This window comes from Corvus brachyrhynchos, unplaced genomic scaffold (genome assembly GCF_000691975.1).
Source record: "Corvus brachyrhynchos isolate BGI_N302 unplaced genomic scaffold, ASM69197v1 scaffold61, whole genome shotgun sequence".
NCBI classification, from domain to species: Eukaryota; Metazoa; Chordata; class Aves; order Passeriformes; family Corvidae; genus Corvus; species Corvus brachyrhynchos.
In genome coordinates this window covers 1541256-1555549 of record NW_008236478.1, presented here as the reverse complement: position 1 = coordinate 1555549, position 14294 = coordinate 1541256, and the positions used below count along the sequence as shown (strand labels likewise).

The 14294-nt window shown below is 48.5% G+C and overlaps 2 protein-coding genes across 2 annotated transcripts; one reads left to right on the top strand and one right to left on the bottom strand.

The window, feature by feature from the left end:
• Positions 1-14: 14 nt before the first annotated feature.
• CUEDC2 (CUE domain containing 2) lies at positions 15-10598 on the top strand. Its single transcript, XM_008643739.2, has 10 exons — positions 15-264; positions 446-575; positions 3652-3743; positions 4571-4714; positions 5038-5099; positions 6536-6669; positions 7508-7678; positions 7940-8001; positions 9640-9700; positions 10080-10598. The coding sequence occupies exons 3-10, from the start codon at positions 3670-3672 to the stop codon at positions 10224-10226; spliced, it is 855 nt and encodes a 284-aa protein (XP_008641961.1). The 5' UTR covers positions 15-264; positions 446-575; positions 3652-3669; the 3' UTR covers positions 10227-10598.
• Positions 8931-13710, bottom strand: FBXL15 (F-box and leucine rich repeat protein 15). The gene is made up of 3 exons (XM_008643738.2): positions 13460-13710; positions 12214-12716; positions 8931-11852 (listed from the first exon to the last, which is right to left on the bottom strand). The coding sequence occupies exons 1-3, from the start codon at positions 13640-13642 to the stop codon at positions 11663-11665; spliced, it is 876 nt and encodes a 291-aa protein (XP_008641960.1). The 5' UTR covers positions 13643-13710; the 3' UTR covers positions 8931-11662.
• Between the last annotated feature and the right edge of the window lie 584 nt (positions 13711-14294).

Here is a 14294-nt window from a genome sequence, read left to right as displayed (position 1 = left end):
GAAAGCCGCCCCGGGGCTGCCCAGCCGGTGTTGCCGCTCCCCCGTGGAGCTCCGGCCCTGGCGACCTGCGCAGCAGGGACACACAGCGCTCGCCCGCCGGTCTCCTTAAAGCCTCGACAAACAACTTCTGCTTGGCCATGGCGATGAGGCCACCAGTGCTTTTGGAATACGTTGGTGATGTGCAGGGACCACTGCTGACCTTGCTACATGTACTGTGGATGTTGAAAAACATCACGACATCACAGTGAATTTGAGCGTTGGCAGGTACACTGTTCTCACAACCATGCTATCCTTTCACAAAGTACATTTTATTCCAAAGAATAAGGCTGTATCATCTGCATTAGGGGAAATGGTCACAAGTAACATAAAGCATAAAGACATCAGTATACAGAATGATTCTCTTGTGCTCCTGCTTCAGCTAATGCAGCTTTCCTTTCCCATAAAGGGGCTCCCTCATTCCTTGCTTGGGCCTGGCAGTCATAGGATGGACTGTCGACTCCTCTGCAGGCACTGAAGTGACTTCATAAGCACTGGCCGTGAGCCGAAGACCTCGCACAGGTGACACATCTGCTCTGGTAAGGGCCCTGTGTCAGTAGAGTACCCAAGTGCAGCTTTCCAGTGTAGATCTAGAGGGGAGGGCAGAGTCTGGCTACTGGCATTACTATCTTCTATTACTGTAATTTACTGGGGCTAAGCTATAAACAAGTCTTATTTCAATTTTAGAGCATTAAGCAGTTAATTGTGTTAACACACACAGTGACCTCAGCCTGCTTTCCCATAGCAACCACACTGTGAAAGCCCTTTCAGGGACTTCCTTAGTAAGAAAAACAAAAAATAGAAGCACTGAAATTGTCTGTGAAGTGTCTCTTAGCTTGGAAAGTTTTCTTTTAAGCCACCAAAGTAGTTCAGTGGAGTATAGCCACAGCTCACTCTTTGCCCTGCATATATGTCTTTTGAGAAGTTTCCTCTGAGCCTGTATGTCACAGGCTGCACTGAGAGGGCCTTATATCCCAGATAAATGCACTTCCCCAAGCGCAGACACACCGAGCAGCATAAGACATACTCTTTGCTTTTTCAGAAAAAAATTTCAGAGAGAGCTCAGTGAGCCATCCCTGTCCCATTACTCACTCACATAAAAATAATCACTGACACTTGAGCTAAATGAACCTTTAATCAATCCCTCAGCCAGATCAGATTTACCTAAACTTTCTCTAACCTGTTCTGAGAAACATCCAAGGATACAACACCCACCTCCTCCACTTGCAGAAACCTCTAGTCAAATTTATGATCCCATAAAAGTTGATATACATCCAAATGGCAGTTCCTTAGCTCAGAAATATTTTCTAAATTGCTCAGATCTATCTTGTTAATAAAAAGTCCAAGGCTCACAGTCATTCCCATTCCATCACATTGACCATTTGAGAATGATTACTGAAGTTGGAGTTGAAAGAGCCTTCCAAAACAATCTAGTTGTATGCAAACAGTTCGGATTCTCGCCCCCCTTTTTTTTTTTTTTGAGGAAGAGAGATTCATACCAACTTTTCTTCAATATAGCATAAGTAGCTATTTCATACACGACAAGGACAATGGTACTTTTAGAGGGATATTATTTCTATATTTGTTTTACAAAAAAAAACCAACAAAACCAACAAACTAAATTTGACATTAATGTGTTGGGAAGGAGAATGCAAGGGGATGGAGATTGCTGAGATTGCTGGGTTCTCAACACTGACAGTAAGGTGGGACACCCTGTTGAGATGCTGGCCAAAGTATCTAATACAGCAAATGAATAATTTTCACATTCACAGTTTGAGAACTGATACCACTTTTCTCTGCCTGAGGTGAGGAAATACATGTGCCATGTGATGTTATGTGGATCAAGTAAGCACTCCTGGTATTTTAAACTAAGCCTGCCTTAATGAGATGACATACAGTGCTCCACTTCTCACTCTTTAATAATAAACCCCAGTGTTCAAAGACCAGGGTTTGTCAGAAAAGTTACGAGGATTTCCAAGAGCTGAAGGTCTTGTGTTCTGACAGTGCAAAACTGTGAGGCTGTAGCTGTGAGCAGAGCAATAAGAGTATAATTTCATCATATGCTTTTAAAAATAAATCCTGTGCAACATGTTACACAGAACCCACATTGCAGCAACAGGAAATGCAGAAAGACTTTCACAGATCTATTTGAACCAGTGACAACTAGTGAAGTGATCTTAAAATCCACGTTGCAATTATGACTGGGAGTTTAGAAGCCAGGTAACACCTTTTCAGGAAAATTGAGCTCTCAGGAGAGTGATTTCTCCTGCCTCTGGGTTGTAGATAATTTTGTGCATTGTAAATCACTCTCACACAAAACTCAGCACATAGCATAAGCTCTTCTAGTGAGTCTCCCCTTAACTATTGTAGGTCATCACTAGAAAAAGTGTAGCATTTGAAGGTATAATACATAAGGCGTTTTGATGTCCCAAGTTCTGTAATTCTAAACTTGGCTGTGTCATGCAGTGGTTTTGTTTATATCCTGCTAGCTGCTCATCTAGGGAAGCTAATCTAGGGAAATACCAAACCTTTCTGATTCCCATGGGAAATCAGAATTGTCTGTCAGCAACCTATATGAGTGGTCCATGAGTTCTGTGTCAAACAGGCCTGGTCAGGTCCTAGTGTAGTTGAAATGAGAGAGCTGCACTGATGGGAGCACGATGACCCTTGGAACCTCTCTGGCCAATGACGATACCAATTTCTCTGAATGCAAGGTTGGTTGCCTTCCTGGGAAGAACTTGGTGCTTATACCACAAATTTGTCCACCCAGCAGCTCTGTAGACCCCAAGGGGAAGGAATGGTTAAGAAACAGCTTTTTTTCCACTCCATTCAGTCCAGGCTCAGTACTGATAGCTGAAGCAGGGCTGTGGGTAGCCCCTTTCTGCCACTGCTTCTGTAGGAGCTCTGTGATTCTTAGGACTCCCCTGAGTTTTGGGTTATCAAGTGCCCCTTGTTGCAGCTGTATCAACTGTAGAATGGCTCATTTACTGAGCACAACAACAGGCTGCTGTTCGGGCAGGATTCCACCGGCAGCCCATGCCTGACCTGGAGACCTTTGATATTTTGGCTGGCAGACTACTTGTCTGTGCCCTGCTTGGTATGTCCCTGTAAAATATGCTCTAGGATGTCCTTTCTTTAGGAGACATTACCCTTCCTCCTACTCATTCCTGAGTCAAGTCCAAGCATCACTGCATATGCTCTTAGCTGGAAGGTCCACCCCTTTCTGCACTGAGTGTACAAGCCCACTACCCATTTCTTCCTCACTGGACAGCACAGTCTTCCAGCTCAGAAGGTGTCCCGGCAGTCCTGCAGCTGGACACATCTGAATTTACAGCTTTGCTTCTGAGAGGGGACATTTTAAATGTACGGTACAGCTGCATACTGACAGCATGAACAGAGTCAGGAAGGGCCCAAGATATTGGGCTCCCTTTTCCAGTGGATCCTCATACTGCAGCTTTTTATGGATATCTTTGCCCGCTGTTACCCGGAGATGACAAGACATTGGAGGAGTTTGTGAATAGTTCCCATGGGAAGAGCACACTTACCTATACCATACCTGCATTTTGATTTTATTGAAATTACATGGAGTTTTCTTTTTCCTTCTTTTTTTTAAAGAAAAAGGTTTAAAGAGACATGGAGCTTGAAAGAATCATTCAAGACACGCTGACGCGCTTCATCCAGTCCCACGTCCCTGCAGCAGATCTCAGGTATGTTGAGATAGGCAGATCCAGTATCTTTGTTCCAGCTTGAACTCTGCATTGTCACTCTGTGCATTATACTGAATTCTGTACTTTGCCTGTACTTTGTCTTGCTCTCCTTTAAGTCAGATCCAGGATGCAGGTAATTTGCTCAGGCTCTGATGGGAATGCTGGAAAACTATCGTTTAGCATTGCAATCTAGCAATGTCATTTCTTTGATGACCAAGATGATTAATTTCCTGTCCAGTAATACACATTAGAATATGGGATTTCCTTCATTCCACAGTGCTCCCACGTGGCTTTCTGAGCAGGATAATCTATGTCAGGCCTCTCCCCATTTTGAACTCTGCCTGCATGCAGAGATACAGCCACCTTGAGGCTGGAACACAGCAGCTGGTTTTGCAGCTGGTGGCAGCAGTGACACAAGCATGGAGAGCAGCAAGCAGAGAACACTGCATCCCATAGAAAGTGTAACTTAACAAAATATGATGACCTCACCTGAAACACCAGTCAATGTAGAACAGCTAAGGTACTTGGAATATTTTGGTTAGCTCAGCTGAAGCACCCACAGGAGCACAGCCTCTGGAACACAAGCTGGGGCTTTCATTCAGTGCTGCCCAGGAAGCAGGACCACATGCACTATTTATCTGTTAATGCTTCCCTCTCAACCACTGACCACCTGCGACTTGGCCTCACAGGTGGTATCTCCTCATAACATACAGTTCACATAGGTCCTTCTGCTGCTGTATTAGACACAAGGTTAGGCAGAATGGGGATGGAGAGAAAGGAAAAAATGGGCCTGTTCACCCTGCTGCCTGTGTTCTCTTTGTCTCCAGTGGGATGGATGATGTTTTCTTCTCTTATATCACGGGTGTCCTGGAAGAGCTGGGCTCACCAGAGTCCTCTGAAGAGACTTTTGACATGGATACCTTTGTGGAAATGATGGAGGCATATATCCCTGGTTTTGCAGAAATCCACAGGTATGTGATTGTTACTGGTTTATATGTGCATGCCACACTCTGGGGGCCTGGCCCCAAGCCCCTCAGTACTACAAATTCTTTTGTTATACCCAGTTAAAGATGTATTAGTACCAAACCTGAGCCATCATGATAAGTCACTCTTTGCCTGAATGCACAGATGCAAATCCTAATATAGTTTGCAGGTAGGTCCTTGGCCATCTGAAATACCAGTTGATTTTACTGGACTTCCCATCAAGCCTTATCTTTCTGTAAAATGGTATCCAAGTAGGATAGGCTAGTGCTTTTACTCCTCAAGCTAATTATACAGCTTCTGTCTCTTGCAGTGGGGATGTTTGTGAAATGATGTTCTCCCTCTCAGAAAGGCTTGGTGAAGCTCGAAACAAAGGTGAGTTACACAAACAATTTCAGCACAAGATCTGTACATGCTTTTAGTCTTAATATTTGGAGTTGAACAATGTCACAGAATAAAATACAAACTTGTTTGCTACAGTTAGGAACTCATAAGGTAGCCTGAACTGATTGACAGGTTTGGGGTTTTTATTTTGAACGTTCAGTCAGGTTTTTCATATCAACAGATGGGAGGTTGGAGTCATGGAATACTGTCCAAGATGTACTGGAGTGAAAAACACTTGATCAATTCTCCAAATATCTCTATTGAGATCAAATCCAGAGTAATAAGAAAGAAATACCCAATTCAGGGCTGCTTGTTGAAATTCTGCCGTAGGTTACTTCTGAAAGCGAGGATTTCTGCCTGCCTCTGATAGCCATCTGCCTATGTGGCACTACCACTGGGCAGCCTTGCTCGGGTGCATCATCAAATAGAGTATCCAGCTGACTACATGTATCACATCTAGACTTTGGGCATCCTCAAAACTCACTTCCTGTTCATCCATGAACCCTGGCACAGATGCAAAATCCGTGATGTGCTCTGACCTGCATTATGCAGGACTACGGAAGACTACACTGTGCCAATGGCCTTTTCTAACCTCAGCATTCACAGACCAGCTGGATTGCTGTATCAATCAACCCCATGGGTACTTTCCACTAAAGAACAGACAGGCTGAAGTGCCTGGATATTAAACCTTCCAGGACATAACCAGTCTGAATTTTGCTGGTCTAGCAACATCACTGCTGTCTTGCCAGAAGGCTGCACAGTAGAATAGACAGTCCTGTCTTTTATCTTACCTGCTGCTTTCTTGAACTTGACAAAATCTACTGCTCTGCTCTGCTCCCCTGCATCCTACCCTTTGAGGATCCTGATGTAGCCAGAATGTGGAAAGAAAGCACCATCCCAGTCTTAGTACAGAATAAAAGTGGAATGGTTCTTCCTACAATGAGAAAAAGAGCCTGTAAAAAAAGAGATGCATCAGAGTAACCTGATCACAGGATGTGCTGGCTTGCATGCAGCTTGGGGACTACCCTAGTGTATTCCCAAGTTTAAAATCAAAATTACACCTTAGTTCAAAGATAGAGCAAATACCAGGGAATTCTTAGAAATGGAAATATCCACAACCGAAGCACTAGCGGACCAAGAATTGAAAAGTAGAATTGAATTTGCAAGCAGCCCATACCCTGTACAGCCTGGAAATGCAGAACTCAGGCACTCCAGCATATGCTAGCACTGGCTTCCTGCAGATCAGTGGGAGCAGAGCTACAGCTATCCCTGCTGAGGGCAGGAGAAACAGTAGTGCTTCCAAGTCTTGTCACTTAAGGAGAGATTTGCTTTGGCACACAATGCGCTAGCAATCTAATGCCAACAGAAAGCACAGAGCTCTATCCTTAGTGGGACTGTTCCTCAGGAGATATCACTGTGTCTTTAAGAAAAACTTGGCCAAAAGGCTGTGGAAAGCAGGAGTGAAGCGCCCTCTGAAGACCTCACCAAGGGCCAGGAGCCTGGAGCTGGAGTCTGCAACGGGGAAAGACTGTGCACTCTAACAGACGGAGCCGGGGCCCAGGTATGAGTACCCCGCAGAGGAGCAGGAGCACTGGGGACAGTCACACAGCACTAGGCTACCAGCACCACCTGAGGGCATTTTCCAGCTCTGGAAGGAACCACAGCATAGGCTGTGACACAGCATCACTTGTGTCCATGATCTTCTCCATCATATGGCCGAGCAAGACTGTCAGAAAATTATGTGCTGACAGACTGTGAGCCAATGCTCTGGCTCATTATTTCCAGTGGCTGGAAAGGGTGAGCCAGAGTAATGGCTGAGAGCCTGTCCCAGTGCCTTCAGAGATCCCACAGCAGCTACAGGTACTGCAGCACCTTCCACATCAACCCCACCTTCCTCCCCCAATGCCCTGCTTGCTGTTTCTGCAGTACTGATCTGTTCCTGCTCTGCAGTACAATCATTCTGTGTCCACAGCCTTCTAGCAAATGCTGCTATGGTGATTCCTCCTGGTGTAGCCTCAGGTCAGTGTTTAGCAGGCCCTTTCCTTTCTAATCAAAGTACATACAACTTCACAAGGTGGGCAGGAGTCAGACATTCGCACCACAGGGTCCAGAAAGCTCACTCCTAAGCATGGCCACACAGATGAGTCAGTTCACAGTAGCCCTACTTTAAAGCAAGTTGAAATACAGAGGGAGGAGATTAAAGGACAGTGAGAGGAGGTGGTCTATCTTTCCAAACACACCTGTTGGCTTCAGGAATCAGATTTAGTAATGCTGGTAAGGAGAGAGAGCTTTCAGCAAAGGGCAAGCTGAATTTCCTGACCTTGAAAAACCAGAGGCCCTTTTCAATAGCCCTCTCCTCACTGCATCCCCAACTTACCTCTGTCTCTTGCTCCAACTAGGAAGGCGCTGACTTGAAGGATGGGGTGGAGCTGCTACTGGAGATGTTCCCGGCCTGTACTGTGAGCCAGGCAGAGAAGGCTCTCGCCATGGCCTTGGGGAACTTGGAAGAGGCAGTGCAGTTAATTGTGGAGGAGAAGGTGGAAATTGGCCCAGCAGGTGTGAGTGTGAAGGTACTGTACTCTGACCTGGGTGGCAGTGGGCCAAGGAGCAGGGCAGAGCTGCTCAGGGACACATAGGTCCCACAGCTGTCTGCTACAAGCAGAAATCTAAGCTGTGCCCACAACCAAGCCAGGACCCCAGTGGAGCTGTGGCTGGCACCCCCTTTCCCACAGGGGCTGGGGTGTTCCACCAGCAGCTGGGCTCACTGAGCTAGCGGGTAAGCTGTACACTCCTGTGTTGTGCTATTCACACACCAGCTTGTCTCCCCCCAGGAACTGGCACGGCCTCGCAGAGCACCCAACCATGAGGAACTAAAACAGGTCATCCTACAGAAGTAAGTACCCAGCAGCAAAGAACCCCTTATTTTGCTCCAAATAAATGAAGAGGTGGCAATTTGGGAAACAGTGAGGTCTCTAAAGAAGTAGGGGTGGATATTAGCTGAACACATCTAAGCGCAAATACAATCATCGGCTGGGGTAAAGAAAAGAAAAAGCAAAAAATCCAAGCAAATACACACAAAAACCCCAACAAACAAACAGGCCACAAAACCCAAACAACAGAACAGGTTTGGTTTCTTTTAGAGCTCTGACACAGAAACACGTTACCTGTACCAGCTGGGTCACAGCACTACTACGGCTGCATGCATGGTTTCAGTTCTGTAGATAAAGTGTAAGTCACAGTGCTGTTAGCTGAGGTCCTGGTTAAAGGTTCAAGACACAAACATCACGCTGCAGCTCAGGTAAAAAACACATGGTGACGTGTAGTAACTCATTCATACCTCCATTCTTGGACAGTCCAAATAAGGTTAAGGATACCTTCAAGAGAGCCTGTACAACAGCACTGAGAAGATTAAATCTCAATTGCTGAAGGTGTGAATTCAAAGCATTTAAAGAAACCTCTCTGAATTCCTCCTGTGGACTTCCTGGGAATCAAAGTAGCTTTAGATTAGTTTACTTATATTCATTTCTAAAAGCATTTAATTCTCAGTGGGAGAACCCACACTGTGGTTTCATCGATCTGCTTTAAGATCTCAGCTTTCATGAGCATCCTCATGCAGGCATACAGCTTCCACACATCTATCCAGCCACATCTTTTCCACTTTACATTCTCCCCAGGGACAGGATAAACAGTCAATGGGCTAGGAAAGGTAAAGCAAGGCAGAACAGCATCCAGGCAGAAGTATTAATCCTTGTCCTTGCCCATCTCCTATGCAGGCTCATTTCAGAGTGACAGGCAAGGCAACAAAAAAGCACCAGCTGCTTGTTATGTTTCTGAGAACTTCACTTTAATGACGTTTTGGCAACATCCTGTACTTTAAACATCACTCAAGCACAGGTACAGAAAGCAGATCGCCATAGCTGAAGATACACAAGAGCAACTATACTAACTACTGAGGGAGAAGTCATGGTCAGCTGTGCTAAATCAGCACCAAACTCTCAGAGTAGCAACTCAGCAGTACAGCAAGCAAATGCTTGGACCCTGATGTTTCAGTTACATAGGAAATGAGGTGATGTTTTTATCAAGTTGCTTCCAGCACAGAATTGTGTCACAGTCAAATAGTAGGAGGAATGTGAAAGGAACACCATCATTCAGGGCAAAAGCAGACAGATTGGTCCTGTAATCTCACCTATGTCTCATCTGGCTGCCATAACTTGGACTGAGAAGGAGCAAAGCAGAGCACACCAGACCTCAGTACCCCTCTCAGTTCTGCAGTGGCTATCAGCATTCTCAACCACCTGAGTTTTCAATACCCTTCACATACAGCTAAGGATGCTACTCCAGGAGAATCCTGCTAGATTCTGACCAGAAGGATGACCTCTTACCCATTTCATCCAGAGTTCTCCTAGCTGCAATCTAGGCACATAGGACACGCTGCACAGCCACTGACCAGCCTGGGGAGTAGGGACATAGGCTGTGAGTAGCCCCAGGCAGTATATGTTACAGTGCCCACTAAGTGCTTCTTGTGTTTCAGGTACATGATGGTGGATAGTGCAGACGATCAGAAAACGCATCGGCCAGCTCCACCCAAAGAGGTAAGCAGACCAGTCACAGCTCACCAGCAGTTTGAATGTCCATACAAGGTTTAAAAAAAACAGGCTGCAATTCCAAAAAAACAACGGAACAGGCCACAGGCAGGTCTGTTCATAGAACCTGTCAGTCAAAGAAGGAAGATTAGCTCAGCTAAGGTGCTGCAGGGACTATCAGTTCTTACCTTTTCTGACTACCGTGGCTCTTGCTCCCTCCCATTAGACAGCATCCTTCCCAGTTTTGGCCAAGATTCCCAAGACAAGACAATTGTAAAGCAGCCTACCCACCCACCTCCCATAGTGCAGCTCTGCTTTTGCTTGCCCCCTCCTTTTCTCTAGCAGTGTGGCTGTCCATCCACTTGGTGCTAATATCTTTCCTCTCTAGGCTCCCAAGAAGTTGATCCGCTATATTGATAACCAGGTGGTGAGTACAAAAGGAGAGAGGTACAAAGACATCAAGAAGCCTGAGAGCGAGGAGATGAAGAGAACCTACATCAGTCTAAAACCAGCCAGGAAGTACAAGTTCCACTGACAGCCAGGTCCTTCTGCTCTTCAGCTTTCCACCTCACTGCCAGGCATGGCAGGATGGATATGTGGTGCTAGGAATGAGGCGACTCCACCTGCCACTAACTTGAACCAACCTGGAAGCCAAGACACTGCTTTCAGCTCCCTCAGCTAACCTGGCTGAGGGGACTTCTCTCCTTGTGTAGCTATCCCTCTGCCCCCAGGGGCACACCGCAGTGGCTCTCCAGGGCCTGGGCATACTCTGCTATTCCTTGCATGGGACATTTTTAGATCTGAGATGTGGCATGTGCTTTTGCAGCAACCTTTTTAACAAGTCTTTGTGCACTGTTGCTTTAAGTGCCAGTATTAATAAAGATGATGTGAGTTGGTGTGTAGTTCAGCCAGAGCATGCACATGCTTTACAGACACTGCCTGCAGTCCTTCCTAGGGCCAAAGACGGGAGCAGGGTCATCCTCTCATCCTCTAATTACTCTCATCCTCACATTCTCAAGATGCAGCTGCTGTTTGATTAACTGCCTAGCGGATAAAAGGGCTTAGGCTCAACTCCAGAACCAGGCTCTCCCTGCCAACACAATCTGCAGCTCTCCCCATAAACTCCAGCTGACAGCAGAGTCAGTGCTCCTTCCATTTCTCACCACTGTTGAGAGTCAAAGCTCCAGCCACGCAGCAGGGAGCAAAATACAGTAGCAGGCCTGGGCACTACTAAAATGTTAAGTCAGATGCTGGAAGAAACAAATGACAATGATCAACTGCTTTTAGTGACAGGACAGTTAGGTTTGGCATTTTTCTGTCAGTCTAACTGCCATTAGGAGCATGTTCCCCATGAAAACAACTCCCACCTTGCCCCAGCCTAAACCAGCACCCTAGGCCTGGGCAGACACACTGCCTGCACTGGGGCCATTCTAGTCCTTTGATGCCAGGCTGGCCAGTGGCTGTGGGCTGGAGCTAGGCTCACTGCCCTCCTCTCAGAGCCCAGAGGGGCCTGCCCTCTCCCAAGAGGAGGGCTGGTAGCTATTCTTTCTGCTGGCCTGATTTGTTCCACAGCTCTGCTGGCATGCCCTGCACACCCACCGTAGGGGACAGTCCCCATCAAACACTCCCCTGCTTTCTGGACAGCTGCCGCTTAAAGATTTAAAATACAACAAATAATAAATCCTATCTATTAGTTGGCCTGACCAAGGCCTGTTCAGCACCATGGTGTTCCTGCAAATCACTCGCTCTTTCCATGCCACTGCAGAGGGAGTTACTTTCCCCAGAGGCACCAATGAAGTCCACTTACGAACACTCAGTGGCTGCTAAACAGCCCCAGAGGAAAGAGGGAGCCCCAGGCCAGCCTCACCAACGGGACTGACCTCTCCCTCTGCACGTCTCAACAGCAGCCAGTTCAGGCATCCTTCTGGGATCCCAGCATTGTCAGTCCCCCCCTCCCCAGCAGCAGCAGTTCTAGATCTGAAGGTTGATGAAAGGGGCGAAGCCAACCACGTCCTGCAGCAGAACGAGAGCCCTCTGCAGCGGAGGCTCCACATCCAGCTCCACCCCACGGCTTCGGAGGATGCTCAAGCTGGACTCAGCCACGTTGTGGCAATGCTTGACCTTCAGCGAGCGCAGCTTGGGACAGTACTCAGCCAGGACCCTGCCAAGAAAGAGAGCACATACAAGTTGCAAGTCAGGACTTCTAAGTGCACCACTCACACTCTTCTCTACTCGCAGCAGCCCAGTGCTCGTGACTGGGCCACACGCACCATTCTTTGGGAGCAGCACCATGGTGGTATGAGATAAAGTCAAGGGACATGGTTGGATCCCAGACCTACCCTCCATGATATGCTGGGAAATTTGCTGGCAGTAGCATACAGTGCCTCTCCTGAAGGGCTTGCTAGTGGCTTCTCTCCCAGACTAAGCTCTCACTGCTTTTAGCATGAAGAGATCTGACTTTCCTCTCTGGTTCTCTTCCTCCCCCCACCCCAAATACCTGCCATCCCCACATTGCTCAGTACCTGATGGAGTCATTCTTGACTCGCAGACACCCTGTGAGGTCCAAGTGCTCCAGCTCTGGGCAGCACTTGGCAGTCTCCTCGACTGCCACATCACCCACATTGGCATTGACAGCCAGTGACAGAGACTTGAGCCTGCTGCACTTCTGCACCAGGTAGCAGATGGCCTCGTCCTTCAGCTGGCGACAGGCCGTCAGGTCCACAGCCTCCAGCGCCTTGCAGTGGTCAGCCAGGCTGCGCAGGGACAGGCTGTCCACCCACTCACAGTGAGCCAGGGAGAGCTGGCGCAGGCTGGGGCAGCTCAGTGAGATGGCCACCAGCGCATGGCGGCTGAGCTGGGCGCAGCCCTTCAGCTGGATCCGGTGCAGGTGGTGGTTCTGCCCGATGACTGGGAGCAGCTCCTGGTCTGTCAGCCAGTCGGAGCAGTTCTGGAGTGCCAGCTGCTGCAGAACTTCGTTGTCCTTCAACAGGTTAACAAAAGCAGCTCGAGGGATGGCAGGTCCAATCTGCGTGGGGAACCAGGGAAGAATGAGGCATCCCCCCAGGGTTTCAGATAAGCCTGATCCTTACCAAATACTCTCTCCCCTTCTCTCTTCTGCTGTGACAGTAGTGACCAAAGCCATACCCTGTTCTCATCCCAGGGCAAAACCTACCATCAGACTGCTCACCTCATGCCAAGGCTACTGCCACAAGATGAGATAGATCATACTCTGGTTTCTCCATCCCAGATCATCACTTCTGCATTTATATACCCATGATGAGCTCCACACCTCTGCTTTCCAAAAATCTCTTTGCTAGACCACTCTGTGTCCTCAGAACAGCAGCTACTCTAGTCTTTCCCAGTCCCAGGCAGTGGCTCCCAGGAATAGCACAAACTTTCCCTGAAGACCAAGCACAGAGTTATCTCCCATCAGACCCAACCTACTGCACAACCTTCGAGAAGGACATGGCACTCCAAAACTTCTGTTTCTCCCAGCCAGTGCCCCATAATAGCCTGGGTGGAGTTTCCAGGCTTACTCCTCCTAGGGCCTCTTACTCAAGACACTGGCATTGCTGGGCCCTGAATCACTGCCTCTCCTCCCTGAGCCCATCTGTCCAGTTTGACACCTGAGCCATTAGCCCAAGCTCCTGAGCAGAAACTACCCTCCTTGCCAAGGGTTTCTTCTCCCCACATAGACAGATGCTCCCCTGTTAGTTCCAGAGCAGTAGGACATCTGTTGCCTCCCCCAGCCTCAGAGTCATCCAATACCTGGCTTGAGTCAAAGCAGCGCATGTTGGCCAGGTACAGCTGAATGAGAGACTGGAATGACTTGCTGACCCTCTGCAGGCTCAGGAGCTGCTGCAGTGGCAGATGACAGAGGATATGAGGAACCAAGATGTCTTCCCAGGGCAGGTCCAGGAGGCATCCCCTGGTCGGGGTCACACTCATCATCAGACACCAGAAAGCCAGACTACTGCAGGAGCCAGGCTAGATCAGCTCACACCTACTGCCGGGTGCCTCTAGGAGGAACAGCCAGAAAGAAAGACTCAGGGACGTTTCCCACAATCAGCCCACAGGGAATAGCTCCTTGACTAGCCATCAGCAGGGCACGTGCCTGCCCCCTGCATCACCACCTCCCCAGCTTGGGACGTTCATTGCTCAGGCATCCGAGTCTACCTGCCCGAAGTGCCCTCCAGGAGAGCTTGGGTGGGGCTTTCCATCAGCTGCTGAAGGAAGCTCTGTCCCTCAGCGAAGCAGCAAGAAGCTGCTGCAGCGTTACCACACGAGTCGCACCGTAGCTGTGCCCAGCATAGCTCTACCTGTCGGCCAGTCCCCGCATCCAGTGCCGGGCCACTCGGGCACCCTGCAAGGGGGAGAGACCAGGTGCTTACTCCTTCCCGCGGGGAGAAACAAGGCTCCGGGCTCTCCCCAGGGAGTCTCCCTCCGAGGAGCGGACGCTCAGCATCTCTGCGGAGATGAGCTCTCGGGCCGCGAAGGGAAGGAGCAGAGGGGTTCCGGCAGCCCAGAGACCCTCGAGCTGCGGCTGGAGGCTGCGGTTAGACTCGGCCCCAGAAGAGTCCGCAGCTGGGGGGCGGCCTCACTC

Bases quoted from the DNA above. Each gene is read 5' to 3' on its own strand.
- CUEDC2 (XM_008643739.2), top strand. From the start codon at position 3,670: ATGGAGCTTGAAAGAATCATTCAAGACACGCTGACGCGCTTCATCCAG. The intron at 5,100-6,535 runs GTGAGTTACACA...TGTGTCTTTAAG, and splicing joins TGGTGAAGCTCGAAACAAAG to AAAAACTTGGCCAAAAGGCT. The intron at 7,679-7,939 runs GTACTGTACTCT...GTCTCCCCCCAG, and splicing joins CAGCAGGTGTGAGTGTGAAG to GAACTGGCACGGCCTCGCAG.
- FBXL15 (XM_008643738.2), bottom strand. From the start codon at position 13,642: ATGATGAGTGTGACCCCGACCAGGGGATGCCTCCTGGACCTGCCCTGG. The intron at 12,717-13,459 runs GTATTGGATGAC...TTCCCCACGCAG, and splicing joins GCTGCTTTGACTCAAGCCAG to ATTGGACCTGCCATCCCTCG. The intron at 11,853-12,213 runs GTACTGAGCAAT...CTTTCTTGGCAG, and splicing joins GTCAAGAATGACTCCATCAG to GGTCCTGGCTGAGTACTGTC.